This window comes from Drosophila tropicalis, unplaced genomic scaffold (assembly GCF_018151085.1).
Source record: "Drosophila tropicalis isolate 14030-0801.00 unplaced genomic scaffold, ASM1815108v1 contig_993, whole genome shotgun sequence".
NCBI lineage: Eukaryota > Metazoa > Arthropoda > Insecta > Diptera > Drosophilidae > Drosophila > Drosophila tropicalis.
In genome coordinates this window covers 37,408-60,384 of record NW_027173497.1, presented here as the reverse complement: position 1 = coordinate 60,384, position 22,977 = coordinate 37,408, and the positions used below count along the sequence as shown (strand labels likewise).

The 22,977-nt window shown below is 40.9% G+C and overlaps 2 protein-coding genes across 2 annotated transcripts; both read right to left on the bottom strand.

The window, feature by feature from the left end:
* Positions 1-242: 242 nt before the first annotated feature.
* LOC137586392 (uncharacterized) lies at positions 243-20,777 on the bottom strand. The gene is made up of 3 exons (XM_068302404.1): positions 19,831-20,777; positions 365-905; positions 243-299 (listed from the first exon to the last, which is right to left on the bottom strand). Exons 1-3 carry the CDS (start codon positions 20,775-20,777, stop codon positions 243-245), a joined length of 1,545 nt encoding a protein of 514 aa, XP_068158505.1.
* On the bottom strand, positions 20,774-21,391 carry LOC137586391 (uncharacterized). Its single transcript, XM_068302403.1, has one exon. It carries the CDS (start codon positions 21,389-21,391, stop codon positions 20,774-20,776), a length of 618 nt encoding a protein of 205 aa, XP_068158504.1.
* Between the last annotated feature and the right edge of the window lie 1,586 nt (positions 21,392-22,977).

The following is a 22,977-nucleotide window of genomic DNA, read 5'->3' as shown; positions in this document are numbered from 1 at the left end:
CCGTCAGTAACTGTGTCAGATAGAAGTCTGTCTGGCCATGTTTGCGATTAAGCCATGGCCGAATGTCAGGGAGAAGGCACCTTGTCCAGCTCCCATGGTTTGAGTCACGCCATCTGCGTTGCCAGTTAGTCAGAGTCGTCTCTCTTCTAACTGGCGGCGGATCTCTAGTTCTAGCCTCGTTAGCCAAGAGGTCTAGTGGGGCCATATCAGACAGCACCAAGGCGGCATCTTCGGAGACTGTCCTAAACGCGCATATGGTCCTGAGCGCGCATGTTCGGTACGACGATCTGCAGTCCCGGCTGTAGGTGGGGGATGACATCGCTGGTGCCCATATGGCGGCGGCATATAGGATGATGGACCTTACCACCGTCGAGATGAGCCATCTGCTTCGTTGCTTGGGGCCGCCGACGTTAGCCATGAGCCGAGTTATAGCTGACGTGGCCTTCGCAGCTTTATCTGCGGTATACTGCAGGTGGGCTTTGAATGTTAGCCTATGGTCCATCATGACTCCAAGGTATTTAATGGCAGGCTTTGATGTTATTGAGCATCCGGCGACTTCGATCCTGGCTGTTTCCACTTTTTTCCTGCTGGTTATGAGCACGGCCTCGGTTTTGTGTGCGGCTATGGATAGTGAGTTTGCCTCCATCCATTCCAGAATCCTGAACACTGCTGCATTGGTGTTTTCTTCCGCTTGCTGGATATCCTTGGACACAGTGACGATGGCGATGTCGTCCGCGAATCCCACTATGCGAGTGTCAGTTGGCATGTCCAATCGCAGGACAGTGTCGTACATGACATTCCACAATGTTGGCCCGATCACTGATCCTTGGGGTACTCCGCCTGTGATGGTGTGCTTCCGTGGACCAGCTGCTGTGTCGTAGAGTAGCACCCGATCCCGGAAATAGCTGCATATCAGGTTAATGATGTACTCAGATATGTTTAATCGCTCTAGGGACGCGATAATGGAGTCCCAGCTGGCCGAATTAAAAGCATTCCGTACATCCAACGTTGATATAAGGCAGTATTTTTTGTTGCCGCCTTTCCAGCGTTGCCCTTCGATGGCTTTAGCGGCTATCTCTACCACCGAACTAATGTTTGTGTGTGTGTGTAAGTGTATGCGCGCGTGCAATAGTGTGACCAAGCAAATCGGAAAATATCTAAGCCGATAGTATAAAAGCTTTAGCTAACTGCCTGCTAAATATAAGCACTTTAGGTTTTTCATAATTGCAAATATTATCGGATTCTAGAAACAGTTGGGATGCACTACCCTTTTAAGCCATATCATAGCAATATTTCTGCTTCTCAGTAAGATCGTAAACTTCAACATTTCTTTCAAATATTTCCAACCACTTTTTCCATCATATTCGCCCACAACTTTTCCAAAATTGTCCGCAGAAATTTTCATTTGACCATCATGCTTCTCATTAGAAAGTACTTTTAGGCTCAGCAGCTGTATTATTTGTTCCATTTTCGCCTCTTCAGACTGAACAGCTTCCTCTATTTGAAATTCATTTGGACACACTTTAAGTTCATCTGTCATCTCGATTCGAACTGGAATCGGCATTGTGTGTTCAGCTTTCACGCTCATACTTGGTGTTTTAGATCAGAGCCCGGCACTCAAATCCCCCGGGGACGAACACGTTCGGCTCAGCTTTAAGCTGTGTATCCACACTCAAATTTGTATGACAAACGTGTTGCGTTTGAAGCAAATTTTGAACGTGGAAAGTGTTGTTTGCAGAATTTTTGTGTTTGAAGTGCGCGCTTGACGAAAATAGAACCGGTTTTATCTTCGACATGTTTGACGAAACTGCTTTGTTTGTCATATAAATTTGAGTGTGGATACACAGCTTAACCGAACGTCTGCCGAAGTCCTCACACAAAATGAAGCAAGTAAGTCGACTCGTCGACTTGGGTATACCATACACCTGGTGAAACAAATATTTCAAATTTCGAAGACCAAATGTATGTCTATTAAATTGTTTTTACATGTCTTATACTATGTGCTATCTCGCTCACTCTACAAACACACGAGCACTCTAGCGCCGCCACTAGCCAACGGCCAATTCTGGCCTTGTGGACCGCTTAGTAAAATACGTTCATACGCATATTTTGCATGTTTCTAGTCCGATTTCAATAAAATTTGGTAGTTTGGTAGAAATGGATAAGATTAATTAGTCTGCCGAATTTGAATGCGATGGTCAAAAAACTACAGTAGGAAATCGGTTTTTTCTTAATTATGGAGGCGGAAGTGGGCGTGGCAAAATATGAAAATATATATACTCTGCGCGCATACTAAGCCAGTATACATACTAAATTTGGTGACTTTAGCTTTGTTAGTTTTTGATAAAATCAGTTTTGTTTAATTTACGGGTGCGGAAGTGGGCGTGGCAAAATGTTTAAATAGCCAATATCTGCGCGTCTATTAATCTAGTCTACATACTAAATTTGATGTCGGTAGCTATCATAGTTTTTAAGGAAATCACTTTTATGTAAATTCCGGGGGCGGAAGGGGGCGTGGCAAAAAGTTTAAACAATTAGTTTCTGCGCGCTAACTAAACGAGCATATAAACCAAATTTGATGTCTCTAGCTATTATACTTTTTGAGAAAAACAGTTTTGTGTGATTCCTGGGGGCGTAAGGGGGCGTGGCAAAAAGTTTGAACAGTTAATTTCTGCGCACTAACTAATGGGGTATACAAACTAAATTTGAAGTCTCTAGCTGTCATACTTTTTAAGAAAAACAGTTTTATGTGATTCCTGGGGGCGTAAGGGGGCGAGGCCGAAATTCCAATTAATGCTGAACATGTGCATACTACACGAGTATACATACCAAATTTGGTGGCTCTAGCTCTTATAGTCTCCGAGATCTGCGTGTTCATACGGACGGACGGACAGACGGACATGGCTAGATCGACTCGGCTGTTGATCCTGATCAAGAATATATATACTTTATAGGGTCGGAGAAGCTTCCTTCTGCCTGTTACATACATACACCCTATGGGTGTATGGTATAAAAATACCTCAAGGTTCGTGGTGCTGTAATATTCAAGGTCAAAGTCAGAAAATATTTCCAAGCATGGATTTCTTTTACAAATGGAGCGAAACCCGGTAGTTTTTAATCACAAAAGGAATTTTTCATTTTTTTGTTTTGTAACATAATTACAAAAAGTAACAAATACGAATTTTTAAAATTTTTTTAGGTTAATTTTGAAAATTTACTTTTGATGATTGATTTTTTCAAAATAATTTTCAATATTTACATCAATATCTAATAAACTCAACATTTCGGGACTATAGTTGCTATTTTCCAAATCCTTTCGTGATCGCACGTGTCTGAGTGATGCAATAAGTGGGTCTGCATAGGCTGCCAGCATGTTAAAAAGGTCTTCATTTTGTCTAACACGAGAAGTTTTTAATGTATTAGTGTATCTGAACCTTTTGTATTCCTTGTTATACCCTTGCAAAAAGGGTATATTAATTTTGGTCAGAAGTGTGCAACGCATAGAACAAGGCATCTCAGACCATACAAAGTATATATATTCTTGATCAGCACGACGAGACGAGTTCAACTAGCCATGTCCGTCCGTCCGTCCGTCCATCCGTCCGTCCGTCCGTCCGTCCGTCTGGATCAACGCAAACTCCTCCTAGACCGTAAGAGCTACAGAGCTGAAATCGATTATCGTTAATAAAGGTTTTTGTCTATTTTTTTTTATTTATATAAAAATAAAAAAAAAAAAACAACAAAAACCAACAAGAAAAAAACAAAACAAAGAAACATTATTTATATTATTATTAGGATAACCCCTTAAGACTTCAAAAAAATAAAAATAAACAAAAAGCAGAAAAAAAAACAAAATAGAAATAAATAAAAAAAAAAAAGAAAAATAGACAAAAAACCTTCGTCAACGATAATCGACTTGGGATTCGAACCAGGGATATACCGATCGCCAAGCGAACACTCAATCGGCACAGCCACCGGGATACACACAAAGCTGATGCCAATATTTCTTGATATTCTTTCGACAGGGGCATATCCTATTCGCATTGTCGCTGTTTTGTCGAAAATTAAAAATTTTGGTCGAGCGAGCAATTGAAATGCGATGTTGTACAACTTCACGTCACACACACACTACGAAGCGTGAGCATGTACCGACGAGTGTACACATACATAGACAGAACGAAATCACAAGCGACATAGGCCTACCTTCGTCGTTCTGTAGTCTGTGCTACACTAAATTATTTTCGTAGCTGCTTGGCCCTCTCCCCACTTTACGCTCTCATTGAGAGTAAGAGCGTTCGGGTTTTCCCGAAGTTCTCTGGGGTTCCATGACTAGGCTAGCGTTTGCAATCAAAAAAACATGAGTTTGTCCCATCTATGTGTTCTATGGTTAGTGCTATTATCGTGAAACTTAATATTAGAGAGTTTACCACGCCTATAAGCGACTATGCCAAATTTGATCAAGATCGGGTGACTATATCATATAGCTCCCATACAAACGGCCAAGTCACAAACAGTGAGTTTCTCAATAACTTCGTTATTTTCTGAGCTATTGTCGTGAAACTTAATATTAGAGAGTTTACTACGCCTATAAGCGACTATGCCAAATTTGATCAAGATCGGGTGACTATATAATATAGCTCCCATACAAACGAGCAAGTCACGAACAGTGACTTTCTCAATACCTTCGTTATTTTCTGAGCTATTGTCGTGAAACTTAATATTAGAGAGTTTACTACGCCTATAAGCGACTATGCCAAATTTGATCAAGATCAGGTGACTATATCATATAGCTCCCATAGGAACAATTGGTCGAAAACAGTGACTTTTGTAAATAACTTCGTTACTTTTAACGCGATTGCTTTTAAATTAAACATTTCTTAATTTAATATATATGTTAATGACTGTGCCGAATTTGATAAAGATCGGGTGACTATATCATATAGCTCCCATAGGAACGATCGGTGGAAAACAGTGACTTTGATCAATATCTTCGTTATTTCCTATGATTGTAGGCCTTTCTTTCTCAAGCTTAAGCCTTTTTAGATAAAACGTTCTTCCACATTGATGGCTAATAGGTAAGGATAGAGTTACCAAAAAAGTTGCAAGGGTATACAAACTTTGACGCGGTCGAAGTTAGCGCCGGCCCTCTGGTTTTTACATTCCTGTGCCTCTTCGGACAGCTCTCCAATTGGTAAACACTGATATTCTATTAAATACTTTCCGTGAGCCGAAATCCTATGCACCGTTGGGGTAAGTTTTTTTTGTGGATACAATTCAGTCAAAAGTTGAGCAGATTTTGAAGTACATTCCTCAAATACAAATACGGATACAATTCAGTCAAAAGTTGATCAGTTTTTGAAGTATATTCTTCAAATTTTCCACCATTTAACATTGCCTTGCAATTTATAGCATTAAATATAACAGCCAACCTTTTAATGATCTCTTGACTAACACCTGTTATTAAAGGTGACATTTCACCATTTTCAAAAAATCTCCTTGAAGTATTTCCATCATTCGTGTTTCCGTGTGCGTGTTTTGGGCAGTCAACTTTCAGTGCTAGCTTCCGAGAGAATCCAGCTTGTATTATCTCCTTCCTACTCTGAATATCCTCACGAGGTGTATTATCCGTTTTGTTTCTCCTGGCCGAGGAAGTGTGTAAGCTAGCTTCAGAATAAAATCCATTCACTTTATTCTGCAATGCAACTTATGAAGTCAAAAAAAACAAACGAGATAAATATTTATCACTTTATATTATATTTTTTGAATTAATTAGGTAGAACGTAAAATCGGTATTACCCTTTATGTACAAATTAGGTAAAAAACCTAATATTTACATCCAATTAGGTAAATGGAAAAAAAGGATCAACCTGCAACTAGGACCAAAAAATCCAAGATTGATTGTTGAAATCGCCCAAAATTCAGTTTTAAAGTTGAGATTTTTTGTAAAAGTTATCATTTATTCCCATTTACTAAAAATGTCTTAAATTTGGGCGCCTCTGGCACCCATTAATCTCAACCTATCTCAAAATTTTTTGGATTTCTAATCTCTGAAGTGTTCCCTATCGATTGCATATATCATTTTTGCCAAACGCGATCATGAAAAAATTGATTTTTGCCAGGAACTAGGAACTGTGGCTTTTGGTCAGGTTCGGAAGTCGACGAAGGCAGCAGTCGGGAAAATAGTCGCAGCAGAACAGATTTACTTTTACTACTTTGCTTCTACATGAAAGTACACATTCTTAATATTCCTTTCTTAAATGTAAAGGGCTTTGATCTTGAATTACAATTTGTTAATTTTAAAATCATTTGTAATCAATTTTTTTTTATTTATTTAATTTATGTCAACTAACACAGCAGTCGACTAAAAACACCCGGTGGTGTTTTATTTGCACAAGGTGTCAGCTATGACCCGATTCACAGCCAATGTGGTGTCAGTGTTGACCTGCAAGCAATGCAAAGTCCAAAATATAATCAACAGTATAGCGCGAAGAGAAGACACAGAAAGATGAGGAGAGATAAGATGAGAAAGGTTGTTAAAAGATTGGCAAATAACACGAAAAGGTTCGTGAAGAGAATAGTTAGTCAGACATCTACTAAGGTGAATGGGAAACAAGTTTCTGGTCGTAAAGGTCGTATCTAGTGGATTACTTCAAATACAAGCCTACGGTTGTAAAGTGAAGGAAGATTAATAAGAAGTCTGTCAGAATAAGAAGGTAGGCGAACTTATGCAATTGCTTGTGAACCGATTCAATACTACGCTGGTGATCATCATCCTGAGGGTAGGACGAACTAACGAAGTGTAGTTAAGTAGGGGTCATCAAATTCTTAGGCCCAACGTTTTATGAAACCAAGAAGACTGCATGCTCTATTTACAATTGAAGGATATATGAAAATTAAATTAAAGTTTTGGGTCAAACATAACGCCAAAGTCTTTAAATGATGGTACACAATCTAACAGAACAGACTTGATAGAGTAATATGCTAGGAACGGAGACAAACGACTAAATGGCATAAAAGAGCACTTTGAGGCATTAAGTTGTAATTTATTAACGTGGCACCAATCACAGAACGCATCGAGATCTGATTGCAAGTACTGTTGGAAAGAAGGATCATTATAAAAATAACAAATCTTGACATCATCCGCAAACATGAGCACGCGTGAATAAGCCAAGGCCAAGGGCAAATCATTAATAAACGGGGTAAACAACAGTGGGCCCAGATGACTGCCTTAAGGGACACCTGAGGTAACTCGAACAGTTTTAGAAAATGAGGAACGAAAACACACCTTTTGGGTTCTGCAAATAAGATACGATTTTAATCAAGCCAACAGTTTCGGGGAAAAGCCCATAATGTTAAGTTTCGTAAGAAGCATAGAATGATCAACCGTATCGAAAGCCTTACTAAAGTCGGTATAAATAACATCAGTTTGACACTTTTTTACGGAAGCCGTGATGTACAGGGGTAGTCAGTTGTAAAAGGTTGGTAAGCGACGAACGACCTTTAATGAAGCCATGATGACAAGGAGAAATAGTGAATCTGGATAGGTGTTGAAGGGAAGACGTAACAATTTTTTCAAACAGCTTAGGTATAGCAGAAGGTTTGGCAATGCCACGGTAGTTAGAAATATATGGAAATACTAGAAAACCCGGCAAACGTTGTTTTGCCATATAAATAATTTTCTAGTAATTTCTAGAATATAAAAATAACAAAAGGCAAACCTTATTTTTAAATTATTATAATTTATCCCTTAATACAATATCAATCTCTTAATGCTACAGCGTGAACAATATTTTTTGTTATTCCATCTTTAGCTAACACAAACAAACTGGATGGTTTACCCACTCGAGGGCATGCCACGTATAATTGTCCGTGTGAAAAACATGTTCTCAAATCTAATCCACAAACAGACATCGTGTGACCTTGGGATTTGTTGATAGTCATTGCAAATGCCAATCTAATCGGAAACTGAATACGTTTGAATTAAATTGACATGTCACGATGTCATTTGAAAGCATGAATTGAATCTTCAAATTGACTTCAGGAACACGTTAGAATCTGGATCCGTGCCGATAAGTATGCCGTTCAATGGTTCCGATGGTGTTTCAATTTCAGGTAGTTGCACTTTTCCTGACGCGCAACACATCCCAGTTGGCTCATTTTTGAATTTCAGAGCATGACAATGCGGACATTCCTTTTCCATAGCACCAATTACTACTTTTGAATGAGCATAATATTCAATATCGGGCTCATACTGAAATGCTAGTCGAAGAAATGAATGTGATGTAAATGCTCGAAGTAAATGCTTGATGTTGGTCAATCCCTCTACGTCTGTTGGCTACGAATCTGCGCGCTTCTCTTCGTTCCAATTGTCTTTGTTGGTTTCGCTCATCTCGTACCTCTTGTAATTGTGATGCACGTAACTGCGCCATTCTTACACGGACATCTGCATTACTTTGTTGCCTTTCTGCATCTGATCTTATTGCTCTTCTATCTTGCATGCCTCTAGATCTGTTTGTTTGACGACTCAAATTAGCCCCCCTGCGTGTTCGTGGCATTGTTGTAATAAATCAAGTTGGAAAACTGATTGGTGTATAACGTGTATTATTTTTTTGATCAATAATTAGCGCAGCGAGTTGTAACAACGACTGAACTCGAGACGCACAATTCTTGTGCGCGCCTTCCACCGAACCACACTCGGCGACAGCGACAGAACGCTGGCGCCCCGCTAAAACGGTTCTTCTTAAACCACAAATGCGCCGTCATAATGATGAAATTACTATTATTGTGAAATACCCGAAAACACAAACACACACTCTCACACTCACGCACCGACATACATATATGTATTTTGTTCATAACATGAGAACACTGAAAGCTGAGTGAAAAATTGTGAGAGGACAACGCATGCGACAGAAGCCGATTTTTGCATTCTTCTTTCTGTCGCATCCGCAAACGTTTCTTGCTTGTATGCAAGTATTAGTGTGTTAAACAAATAAACATTTATTAAAATTATTAAATTATTTATTATTTGGGTATAAAAAATAGATGTTGGCCGATTCTCAGTCCTACACGATCTGCATAAAAAATTTCGTGAGAATCGGTCGAGCCGTTTCGGAGTACTTTGGTAACAAACACCACACTCGAGAATTTTATATATGTAAATATAGATAATTTATATATATTTGTTGACCTTTTTAAAAAGCGGAATAATAAAAGACTCCTTCCAAACATCAGGAAAGCTACAAGTCTCACTCGATATAAAGAATAACCGAGATAAAGGCTTAGATAGGGAAATCGAACACATTTTAAGGAAGCAACTAGGTATATTATCAGGCCCAGGTACGAAGGAAGACTTCAAAGATGATAAGCTAGAGATAATACTGTCTTCAGTAATACTAGGAAAAACATACAATTTAAATGTGGAATTGAGAAAGGATAGGATGTGGGATCCGAGGCAGTAGTAGAATAAGTCGACTGAAAGAACTTAGCAAACAGATCTGCAATATCTAAATCATTATTAGCAGACTGGTCGTTAAGTCTGAAGGTGGAAGGTAGTAGTAATAACAGAATAATTTAACATGTTCAAAGTTTGTTTTCTGCAACTCAATTTAACTCTTTACTATAATTTTTCTTCTTCTTCCCCCATTCCCTAAGCAAAGCAACGCACGCATACACATACAGTTTATGTAGACGATATACATAGAGATACATACGGGTATACACGTCGCTCCCTGTTTCTGGTCGCCTTTAAACCCGTGTTTTATCCTACAAAAGTGTAATTCAGTGGTAATTCCATTAAACGTGAAGCGCTACTTACGGTTCTACTGTTACCCATTTCTCCTTGTCTCCAGGATCTGGAATCTTTTGCTGTTTTCGGTCGGTCTCAAGAAACCCCGCTGTCGTTGGTGGCCAAAGGGGATCGGTGGACGCCCCCTCCGTTTCACGACTTTCGTCGGTGAAAGCGAAGAGGAGTGGGAAAAGGAATAGCTTATAGCAAAAACAAAGATAACTTCATCCACTCACCATCTGTACACAAGGGAAAATAAAACTACAAGTGGTGTGGTTGCCAGCTGAATGCCGGCCCTGCCAAGCCGCTCTTGGAGACCCATCATCAGCCACTTAAAATAAATTAAAATAAATTCATTCATTTTGTATTTGTATCTGTTTATTCAAGTGCTCAATAATTATTATTCTGTACTTGCCACACCCCCTGTCAATCTTTCGACCTTGGGGCAATACAGGCAAGGTTGCTTCCCCACAGTGTGGAGGGATGCACCGCAGCCCTAACAGAACGTCTTTCAGATATGGTCGGCTTGGCAAAACATATTTTTCATCTAATGTTCGTACAAAATGCTTAATGCAAGTCAAGTACCACCATGCGAGCAAGAGACTTGTCAATCTGTGCCTTCTTGGTCGATGTGGAGCCGTAACATTCGCTGCGAGCAAACAAAATGCTTCACTGTATTGGTACTCCTCTGTTCGTTATTAACAAATGGGTGGACTCGTCTTAGATGTTCCATCAAGTTAGATGTATTGCCACTTGTGCGGTATTCTCTTTGGCAATGTCGACATTTGGCAAACATTTTATGTTTTGATCGGTCAAAATGAAACCAAACTTCCGACACGCATTTTTTTCGCTTATGATCGGGTTCTGCAACAGCATCGTCATCAGTTATATTAGAAGGCTTTGGTGAAGAGCAAGCAGAATCTTTTTCTAAAAAATAACAGAATGTATTAGAATTAGACTACAATTACTTTTGCATAAAAAGACTTACTTGATGTAGCGACAAATTTGTCCATTTTTAATGAGGAACTGCCAGATAGAACAAGAGGTTGCCTGGTTTCGTTCGCTTTAATATTAAATTAAAATAGTTATATACATATGTATGTATATAAATATAAATAAAATAAAAAGACTAAATTTCTGACTTACATGCGAAACTTCTCAAGTTTTTCTGAAGCGTCGATCGCGTATATCGACATCGGCAAATTTCCATCGATACTATCGATGGTCCCACCGATGGTTCTCCATCTCTAGTGCATCAGCAGCAGCAACAGCATGAGCAGCGGCACAGTACTGACTGGCAAATAGTGGCACCTAAACCAGCAAAGCGATCAGTCCCGAAAAAGCGACCTGTTGCTATTCTGGTACAAAGCAAGGGCGGCATGTCATACAGCGATATGTTGAAACTAGTGACCAGAAGCCAGGACGCAAAGTCAGTCGCAGGCTGTTGGCGAAAGCGTACAAAAGGTGAGGCGTACCGCAAAAGGCGATCTCTTGCTGGAGTTAAACCAAGTCGTCGCTGAAAATGTCAGCAAGATACAGCACGACATCGGCACAGCACTCGAAGACCAAGTCGAGGCTAAATTGTTGGCAAATCTTGTTATAATGTACGACGGCATTCTGCAGATCCCTCAACCACAAGGATGCGAAACCATCGGAAACGCAGATGACATGGCGTTAGTGATTGTAGCTAAGGATCTTGCTCCGACTGAAGCGATTGTATCCTGCGCAATTGACAAAAATCAGCCGCCGCACACCTAAAAAGGGGCCAGCTCTGAGGCGAGAATTCGGATTTTTGCGACTTGGCAAAGACGCTGGGGTGCCTCTAGCAAGAGAAGGTGGACGCATCTCCTCTTCCCAAGCGTAAAGGAGTGGATAAAAAGAAAACATGGCCAAGTTTTCTTCCAACTCACACAACTGCTATCAGGTCACGGATGCTGCAGATTATATCTTCACCAGCAGCACAGTCGAAGACGCAAGACACATTCAATTCGAATGCGTCAGATTCAATAACGAGCGACAAAGGCGACACCTGACAACTTGGTCACAGCGATGCTGGCAGAAACGGCGATCTGGGACGCAGCGTTTCGTGTATGTGTGTATGCACGTACTCTGTCGATGACCAATGAGCGTTGATGACCAATACTATCAAGTATTTCATATCACTACTCCAACTGCTGAGACTGAGTAAAAAGCATACGCAACGACGGACGGGCGGACATTATGTATTTCTACCTGATTGTTATTTTGTTTGTCCTTGTCCTGTTGGGAATGAATGTTGGGAAAAATTAGTTTTTCTTCTTTGTCCACAGAAGGTTTCTCCGTTATTACGCTTGAACTGACCGCTCTGTTGTTCTCTATTAATGTTATTACGGTTATACGGTTTTTATTGTAGTTACTTTTCTCTCCAATTTGTTGATTTTGTGCCATATTTTGCTTTTGACCCTTAACATTTTTTTAAGATTTAAACGAATTTTGATTAGTTTGACTCCAGGGTCTAGCTTGTCTCTGGTTTTTAAAAATTTGTTTTTCACCTACTGCTAACTCGTAGGCTGTAATAACATCTGTTGGGTCTCTTCCTCGGATAATAGGACCTAGTGGTCTTCGTAACCCTCTTAGATATGTGGCTAAACATTGCTGTATAAAAAAAAATCTTTCTTTGTTTCCCGCACTATTTAATTGTTTTCCTTCTCGTCAGCAATATTTATTAAGGCCCTCTGTATACTGGTAACTTTTTCGTAAAGGATTTCTACAGGGTGACTTTGTGTTGTTAAAATACCCAGTTCAGCTATTTTTTTTTTAGCGTTTAATATATTTGTTGAATCTACTCTTAAATTAGAGCCTAACAACAAGTTTGAGATTTTTTTCTTAGTCTAGTACTTAAGATAAATCCTGGGGATACTGTAGGCGGACCTAATCACTTATTATTGGGTTGGTCTGCCATTTCTTTTAAGACGAGTTCTATTATTAGTTCGCATAAGGGAATTGGCAAGAACATGTGGATGTGCAATCAGTTTTGCAGAATACTTCAGTTGTTGACAACCTATTTCAGATTTTACGCTAGTTATATTTAGATCATTTTAAATGTTGTCGACATTGCTGGTACATGCATTTCCCTATAGTACGGCACCGTAAGTCCAGATGGGTTTCAGTACGGAGTTGTATAGGAGGACTTTATACTCCAGACGTAGAGGGCACCGAGCATTGATGATCCAATGTAAGCTACTCAATTCAGTTTAAGCTGAAGTTACCCTTCTGTCTAGGTGGATGCCAAGGTAAGTGACATCCACGGCTTAAGGAACTGATACGTTGTTTAGCATTAGAGCTGGACAGTTTCTTCTGTTAAGCGTAAATGTGACATGTTTGCATTTCTGCTCGTTGACCGGGATACGCCGGGTTGCTAGCCATTCCTCTACCATCTTGAGGTGTTCCTTTTATTTTGCAGAGGCTTGTATTGGGCATTTGGATCTGCTGAGGATTGCCGCGTTATTGGCAAAAATTGACATTGTAAGTCCTAAACTCGTTGGTAAGTCTGCAGTGTACAGCATGTAGAGCAATGGGCCGAGTACACTGCCTTCCGGTACACCAGCTTTGATTTCAAAATCAGCCGAGACGGAGCCATTACATCTTACAGCGAATTTCCTATTGTAAAGGTAAGATTCCATGAGTTTGTGGGTGTACTGTGGGAGTTTTGCCGGATTTTGAACATCAGAAACTCCAGCCAAACTTTATCGAAAGCCTAGGCAACATTTAGAAAGACAGCCGCACAGTATTTTTTTTAGTTCGAGTGCTGTTCGAATTTTGGAACATTTTCGGTGTGATTAGGTCATGGTTAGGGGCTTGGTTCGGCTTTATGTGGTTTTTAATAACTGCAGTGATCTCATCCGACTGCTTGCCTTTAGGCTTTGACAGGCGAGATCCCCAGTGCATATGTTTGGCGTTATAGTTCCCTGCTGCAATGAAGCGATCTCCGAGTGTGTTAAAGAAATCAGTAAATTCCTTTTCGAGATTGAGAAACGTGGTGGGCAGTATTATTATTAGTAATAGGCTTGTATATTATCTTTGTAATTTATTTCACATATGTAAATATTGTTAAAGTGTATAATTTTTTTTATACCCTTGCAGAGGGTATTATAAAATTGGTCAGATGTTTGTAACGCACAGAAGGAGACGTTTCCGACCCCATAAAGTATATATATTCTTGATCAGCATGAGAAGCTGAGTCGATATAGCCATGTCCGTCTGTCTGTCCGTGCGTATGCGTTTTACTCAGCCACCTTAAAAGATATCGGGCTAAAATTTTTTTTCTGTGCTTTTTATTATCTGGCGCTGATCAAGTATGAGAATTATCAGGATCGGACTTTTATATCATATAGCTCCAGAACAAACATTTTCATAAAAATTGGAGTATCGCTATGAAATTACTTACATACATATGTGATAATATTGGATATAAAACCCCAGATCCCAAAATTTGAATGTGATCGGATAAATATAACACAAGTTACAGTCAATATAATAATCGGCTCTGCTCCCAGCTCTGCCGGCAGCGCCGCTTGCTGTCTACTACGTCTTTCGTCATCAACAGAGTACAGCCATACAAACACAGATGCAACGCTACATAAAGTGTATGTGTATGCGTGCGTTGCTTTGCTTTGGGAATGAGGGAAGAAGAAAAACAAATTGTAAAATAGAGAGTAAAATTGTTTTGTTTGTATATTGATGAATTGAGTTGCAGAAAACAAATTTTGAACATGTAAAATTATTATTACTAAGGACTGCAAGGGTATATAAACTTCGGCATAGCCGATGTTAGCTTCTTTGATTTTTATTCATAATTTAAATATTGAACTACTCATTATTCAAGGTTTTAAAGGTGTGTATATATCATTTGGGAAAAATTTTTAGCCAATGTGTTTTTTTCGTTTAAAAGTGGGCTATAAATATGATAAGCACTACAATGGTTTTTTATACCATACACCCATAGGGTGAAATGGTATATTAAAGTCGCCAAAATGTATGTAACAGGCAGAAGGAAGCTTCTCCGACCCTATAAAGTATATATATTCTTGATCAGGATCAACAGCCGAGTCGATCTAGCCATGTCCGTCTGTCCGTCCGTCCGTCTGTCCGTCCGTCCGTCCGTCCGTATGAACACGCAGATCTCGGAGACTATAAGAGCTAGAGCCACCAAATTTGGTATGTATACTCGTGTAGTATGCACATGTTCAGCATTAATTGAAATTTCGGCCACGCCCCCTTACGCCCCCAGGAATCACATAAAACTGTTTTTCTTAAAAAGTATGACAGCTAGAGACTTCAAATTTAGTTTGTATACCCCATTAGTTAGTGCGCAGAAATTAACTGTTCAAACTTTTTGCCACGCCCCCTTACGCCCCCAGGAATCACACAAAACTGTTTTTCTCAAAAAGTATAATAGCTAGAGACATCAAATTTGGTTTATATGCTCGTTTAGTTAGCGCGCAGAAACTAATTGTTTAAACTTTTTGCCACGCCCCCTTCCGCCCCCGGAATTTACATAAAAGTGATTTCCTTAAAAACTATGATAGCTACCGACATCAAATTTAGTATGTAGACTAGATTAATAGACGCGCAGATATTGGCTATTTAAACATTTTGCCCCGCCCACTTCCGCCCCCGCAAATTAAACAAAACTGATTTTATCAAAAACAAACAAAGCTAAAGTCACCAAATTTAGTATGTATACTGGCATAGTATGCGCAGAGAATTTAGATATTTTCACATTTTGCCACGCCCACTTCCGCCTCCATAATTTAGAAAAAAACGATTTCCTCCTTTAGTTTTTTGACTATCGCATTTAAATTTGGCAGACTAATTTATCCTTTCTATTTCTACCAAACTACCAAATTTTATTGAAATCGGACTAGAAACATGTAAAATATGCGTATGAATGTATTTTACTACGCGGTCCACAAGGCCAGAATTGGACGTTGGCTAGTAGCGGCGCTAGAGTGCTCGTGTGTTTGTAGAGTGAGCGAGATAGCACATAGTATAAGACATGTAAAAACAATTTAATAGACATACATTTGGTCTTCGAAATTTGAAATATTTGTTTCACCAGGTGTATGGTATACCCAAGTCGACGAGTCGACTTACTTGCTTCATTATACCATACACCCATAGGGTGAAATGGTATATTAAAGTCGCCAAAATGTATGTAACAGGCAGAAGGAAGCTTCTCCGACCCTATAAAGTATATATATTCTTGATCAGGATGAATAGCCGAGTCGATCTAGCCATGTCCGTCTGTCCGTCCGTCCGTCCGTCCGTATGAACACGCAGATCTCGGAGACTATAAGAGCTAGAGCCACAAAATTTGGTATGTATACTCGTGTAGTATGCACATGTTCAGAGTTAATTGGAATTTCGGCCACGCCCCCTTACGCCCCCAGGAATCACATAAAACTGTTTTTCTTAAAAAGTATAACAGCTAGAGACATCAAATTTGGTTTATATACTCGTTTAGTTGGCGCGCAGAAATTAATTGTTTAAACTTTTTGCCACGCCCCCTTCCGCCCCCGGAATTTACATAAAACTGATTTTCTTAAAAACTATGATAGCTACCGACATCAAATTTAGTATGTAGACTAGCTTAATAGACGCGCAGATATTGGCTATTTAAACATTTTGCCACGCCCACTTCCGCCCTCGTAAATTAAACAAAACTGATTTTATCAAAAACTAACAAAGCTAAAGTCACCAAATTTAGTATGTATACTGGCTTAGTATTCGCGCAGAGTATATATATTTTCATATTTTGCCACGCCCACTTCCGCCTCCATAATTAAGAAAAAAACCGATTTTCTCCTGTAGTTTTCTGACTATCGCATTCAAATTCGGCAGACTAATTAATCTTATTTTTCTATTTCTACAAAACTACCAAATTTTATTGAAATCGGACTAGAAACATGCAAAATAATCGTATGAACGTATTTTACTACGCGGTCCACAAGGCCAGAATTGGCCGTTGGCTAGTAGCGGCGCTAGAGTGCTCGTGTGTTCGTAGAGTGAGCGAGATAGCACATACTATGAAATGTAAAAACAATTTAATAGACATACATATGTACATTTGGTTTTCGAAATTTAAAAAAATTTGTTTCACCTGGTGTATGGTATACCCGAGTCGACGAGTCGACTTACTTGCTTCATTTTATAAAAGATCCCGAAGTTTTCATCCGATCGGATAAATAAAACACAAGTTACAGGCAATAAAAATCGGCTCTGCACAAACGCTGCCGGGAGCGCTGCCAGCAGACAACTACGTCTTTGCTCGAATCATCAGAGCACCCGCATACACACAAAGACGCAACGCTTCACAAACTGTGTAAATCAAGCTTCTTTGATATTTAAATTTGATTTTAAATATTTTAAAAATTTACGCCATCAATATTTTCGCAATCAGCCATTACGCGTCTGCGATAATACTTTGTTCATTTTTATAATCAACCGACATAAAATAAACATTAGCTTACCAAGTCTTTGGCTCAAGAATGATTTCTACTTCTAATTACATACTGTAGCGGACAGTAGTAGGTGTCACCCGGTCTTGATCAAACTTGGCACAGTCGTTTATACATAGGTATAATTAACTCTCCAATATTAAATTTCATGGTTCATAGTTGAGAAAATAACAAAGCTATTCAAATAAGTCACTGTTTGTGACTTTGCCGTTTGTATGGGAGGTATATGATATAGTGGTCTGATCCGACTGAATACGAAATAATTATACAAACTGTGCAATATACAAGCCCACATGCAAAATTTCAGCTCTGTAGCTCTAGGAGGAGTTTGCGTTGATCCAGACGGATGGACAGACGGACGGACATGGTTATTTGAACTCGTCTCGTCCTGCTGATCAAGAATATATATACTTTATATGGTCGGAGATGCTACCTTCTATGCGTTGCACACTTCTGACCAAAATTAATATATCCTTTTTGCAAAGGTATAAAAATGTTGTGTGACTACCTACGACCGCTATGCATTCAGACACTACTGAACCAATCCGCCCAGGACAATGGGCGAGCCTTGGAGTCGAGTCCAAGCTGAATGGAGCACTCTATTGCACGGATTTATAGAAAAATTGGTGGAGAGTATGCCCAGGAGCAATAATAGCGTGATTAAAGGCAAAGGCTTTTTGACTAGTATTAAAAAAATTCCTGAACCTATAAGTTTTGTTATACGAGCAAAAGTGGATACATGCTCATTTTTAAGTTTTTTCAGGATTATTTGAGCTAAACAAAGGATAATAAAAAAAAATTCTTGTTCTTCGTTTTATATATTATTAATGAATTTTTGTTGAAAATTTGGGATCGATTAATGCATTTATGTGGGTTTTACAGCCACTCAATGTCACAGTATCAAAACATGTATCCACATGTGCTCGCCACTGTATGTGATAATATAAGGCAGCGCTGCTTGCTGTCTACTACGTCATACGTCATCAATAGAGCACATGCATACACACACAGACGCAACGCTACATGAACTGTATGTGTATGCGTGCGTTGCTTTGCTTAGGGAATAAGGGAAGAAGAAGAACAAATTATAGTAAAAAGACTAAAATTGTTTTGTTCGTATATTAATGAATTGAGTTGCAGAAAACAAATTTTGAAAATGTAAAATTATTATTTCCAAGGACTGCAAGGGTATATAAACTTCGGCATAGACGATTTTAGCTTCTTTGATATTTTTATATCTTCTTTTTGATCTCTTTTTTTGAATTTTTTTATACCATACACCCATAAGTGACTTGGTGACTTTAGCTTTGTTAGTTTTTGATAAAATCAGTTTTGTTTAATTTGCGGGGGTGGAAGTGGGCGTGGCAAAATTTTTAAATAGCCAATATCTGTGCGTCTATTAAGCTAGTCTACATACCAAATTTAATGTCGGTAGCTGTCATAGTTTTTAAGAAAATCAGTTTTATGTGAATTCCGGGGGCGGAAGGGCGCGTGGCCAAAATTCCAATTAACTCTATACATACATTTACATACTACACGAGTATACATACCAAATTTGGTGGCTCTAGCTCTTATAGTCTCCGAGATCAACTCGGCTGTTGATCCTGATCAAGAATATATATACATACCTACTTTATAGGGTCGGAGAAGATTCCTTCTGCCTGTTACATACATTTTGGCGACTTTAATATACCATTTCACCCTATGGGTGTATGGTATAAAAATTTATCGCTGGTTTGTTTTTTCTATCTTTCTCTTGCATCAGATTATCTGCTGTACTCGTCTTCTTGATTTGAGGCAAAATTTTTGTCAATTTTCATTTTGCGCAGTGTAAAGCAAGATTCGCACACAAGCAAGTGCAGATATACAACTATATTTTTTAGTGCTTTCTTTGTGCCGGGCCCTGATGTAGATTTGCTTGAGGCGAAATGCTGCGCATTAGAGGCGCCGAATGTGCTTGTCCCCCCGGGGGATATGAGTACCGGGCTCTGCTCTTTTTCATTGATCAGATCGCGATAAATTTATATACATATATATTTTGTATTTCTATAATAATCTTATAATTAGATGTAATAAATGTATCCAACTAATCAGTTTCTTGACACAATATATTAAAAATAATATAACGAGAGAAGCAGTTTTTAACTCATTGTCATTCACTTTTATTGAAAATAATTTATAAAAAATTCAACACTTGTGACATTTCAATCAGCTGTTTATTATGCGCAATGTCTTTGTTCAATATTTGGAGTCATAAGTACATATGTTCACTTATGTTAAAAATGGTAACAAAACAAAGCCGCTTATAAATTTGTCCCAGTGTGATCACTCTTTCGATTTGACGCAGAAATTTTTAAGCTTTTTATTCGAGCCGCTGCCGCTTCGAATTATTCGCTCTGGTGTGTGGGATGCATATTTTGCATGTTTCTAGTCCGATTTCAATAAAATTTGGTAGTTTTGTAGAAATAGATAAGATTAATTAGTCTGCCGATTGAATGCGATAGTCAAAAAAATACATGAGGAAATTGGTTTTTTCTTAATTACTCCAGACCGAGAGCCTCGAAGTTGAGCGAATGTCTAGCCCGCTGATATAGCCGTCTCGCTCGAAGACAAGCCCTTCTGGCATCAGCGATTGCCTCGTTCCACCAGCAGACTGGGGTGTGGTGGCGCGAGAATGACCCTCGCTGGGCCATGCTGGCAACACACGCTTCATCGAGTCTCGACATGATCAGGTTTGCAGCCTCTTCTGCGTTTGTGTTGGGGCACTCCGTGAGTCCTTCCAGGCTTTCAGCGAACAAAAGCGGGTTGAAAGCGTCCACCTTGAAGGATTTCTGAAGCGGTAACGTTCGCGCTGTCGGATGCCTGTTTCTGCCTACGGAGAATGTCACAATTTCATGGTCGCTGGCAGAGTATGCCACGCCTACGCTCCAAACAGCCGAAGCAGCAATACTGTCGCTGGCGTAGGAAAGATCCACCACCGATCCTGTGCCGGCCCTTCGAAAAGTGTGTTGTGTGCCGACGTTAAGCAGAGATATGCTTAAGTTGGCAAAACCTTCAAGAAGAATACGGCCACGGGCGTCAGTACGGGTGCTGCCCCACTCGGTGGCCCACGCGTTGAAATCCCCACCGATGATGAGGCCTTGGCGTCCTCTTGCGTCGTTCGAGATGCTGTCTAGAATGCTTCCGAAACGCTCCAGTGACAGGCTGGGTGCAAGGTAGCAGCTGTACACCCAGTTTCTGCCGATACGCGCTCTGACAAAGCCGTCCGCAGATAGGACGTCCTGCATGACTAGCACGTTACTACCGCAGCACCAAATTGCTGCTTTGCCGCACGCTGCCTTGGCCCAGCGACCACTTTCTCCTACTCTGTAGGGCTCACTCAGTAGAGCTATATCCGCCGACAACTCACGCACAGTCTGCTGAAGCAGGTCCTGAGCCGCTATGCAGTGATTCAGGTTCAACTGCAAGAACTTCAAATGGGGCTGAGTCATTTGGCGTCTTTCTGCATCCTCTGGGCACCACTGGATGGGCACGCGCGGCTACCCGCTATGTGGTTTAAGGGGCTCAAGCCCATCTCGGCACATAAAAAGCACTTGACGGCGGCCGAGCAGTCTGCAGACTTGTGACCAGGATTGCCACACCTGAAGCAGCAATTTGACCTATCTGTGTCGCTTGGGCAGTTTGCGGCGATGTGGCCAACACATAGGCAACGAAAACAGCGCGGAGGTTGCGCTTCTAGTTCCTTTATTCGGCAGCTATCCCATCCAATTCGAACTCTGCCCACCTCTAGGAGTTTTAATGCCACTGCCTCGGGAGCACAGACCACGGCTGACATCGTATTCCGGAAACTAGACCGGAAGCTTCTTACTCTAAGCGACGTCGCCTCGACTTTGGCTTGGTCAGCCAGCTTAGCCACTAATTCCTGGGGCGTCGCTTGCTCGTCCATGCCGTGAATGGCTACAGCCTTATGGCGGGTTAAAGCTTTCACACCTGCCTCCTTGCCAAGGACTTGACTGATCGCCTCCTTAAGGGACTGGGTTGTGTCCGCTGTGCATTTCCGGAGTTCCAGAAGAAGCCCATCTTTAGCGGTGCGTCGAACTCGCATTACGTGCTCACGGACGTGATCCAGCTGCCCGTCAGTGCGCCTCGTCACGCGCTCTTAAACTTGGCTATAACTCAAGCCTTCGTTCGCCTGAATTAGTAGCGCCTCCGGGCGGGATTTCTGGAGTTTCCCACTGATTTTCGCTTTAGGCTTGCGGGAGGACCTCGAAGGGCCCACCTTTACCCATTCTTGGCTGCTTTGGGCATTTTGCTGTGCCCTAGGCTGCTCCACATCAGTCGGATGTAGCTGCTGGTGCTGCATGGCTTGTTGCTGTGATCCACTTTGACTGGATTGGCTCTGCTGATGGAGCTGTTGCTGCCCCTGCTGGTACTGCGCCGTCTGAAGCCGTGTAGACGACTTCTGTGGGTGTTGGCGATTCTTCTGTTGCGTATTCTGCTGGTGTGGCCTCGCTTGGTGACGACCTGAGTCCTCGAATGGTGACGTTTGACACAGCTGCTGCCTACTCACACGTTTAGGTGGAGACATGCTGCAAGTGGCACACGCCAGTGGCAATTGCGAGATCGGCCCTTTGTCTTGGAGCAAGGCGATCACTGCTACGTGCAGTTCTCGCAGCCGAGCAACCTTCTCCCTAAACTCGTTAGTGATGCTGCGGTTAATTTTGCCACTAGCATCCTTATCTCTGATATAATGGGTAGCAATTGAGGCCAGAATATGGCCCATTTCCTCCAACTCGTTGCAAGTAGGCCGCACCTGCCCCACCTTGCTTTTTTTAATGCAGGCCCCGTTATTGGCTGCCTCGCCATCGGTCCCCTCAGCCCCAACAGATGGGCTTCTAAGCCTTTTCGGCGTTGCCTCGTGAGCATCCGCTACTAGGGCAGCGTCTGGTGTTGCCACAGGTACCGACGGGGCGGGTGCAAGAGGTCTTCCCACCTGCTGCCGCTGCGGTGGCGGCGTCCGCTTCATCATTAACTCGGCCACGCGTTCTAGAGGCAATTTCCCTCGCAGGACAAGAATTTCCTCTTGCCGCAACGCTGGGAGTTATGCCGCTCCAACTCGGCGGCGACACCAACAATTGCCCCTATTGACGGCGACACCAACAAAAGCCTGAGCATGTACCGACGAGTGTACGCATACATATGCAAAACGAGAGCACAGCGACACAGACATGCGCTCATCGTTCTGCGATCTGTGGCAGACTGAATTATTTTCGATGTGTAGCGACACTGCGGCCGCTCTCTGGGGTTCTACGCTGTTCGGCTTTTGCCGAAGTTCTCTGGGGTTCCACGCTCAGGCTAGCGTTTGTAATCAAAAAATCTTGAGTTTGACGCATCTATGTATTCTATGGTTAGTGTTGATAGCTTAATCAAACGGTGAACTATCTACTCTCATTCTCACTGGCTGCTTCGTGTGTCTCTATCCCTTTCACACATGTAACTGTAGTGTGCAAATGTAAAACTAAAAAGACGCGTGACACCCTAACTACGTACATATGCGACCTTTAAATACCCTAACCACAACTATGCATACATATAAAAAATTTCACTCCCGTGTGGACTCCAATCTATATACTATATATAAATAAATATACATACATATATAGACTTTAATTCTTTCCCTCATAATACTCA

Coding starts and splice junctions, on each gene's coding strand:
- LOC137586391 (XM_068302403.1), bottom strand. CDS start 21,391: ATGCGAGTTCGACGCACCGCTAAAGATGGGCTTCTTCTGGAACTCCGG.
- LOC137586392 (XM_068302404.1), bottom strand. CDS start 20,777: ATGACTCAGCCCCATTTGAAGTTCTTGCAGTTGAACCTGAATCACTGC. Junction 906..19,830: donor TTCGAGGCTCTCGGTCTGGA/GTAATTAAGAAA, acceptor CCTGATATGCAG/CTATTTCCGGGATCGGGTGC. Junction 300..364: donor GATGGCTCATCTCGACGGTG/GTAAGGTCCATC, acceptor CCCCACCTACAG/CCGGGACTGCAGATCGTCGT.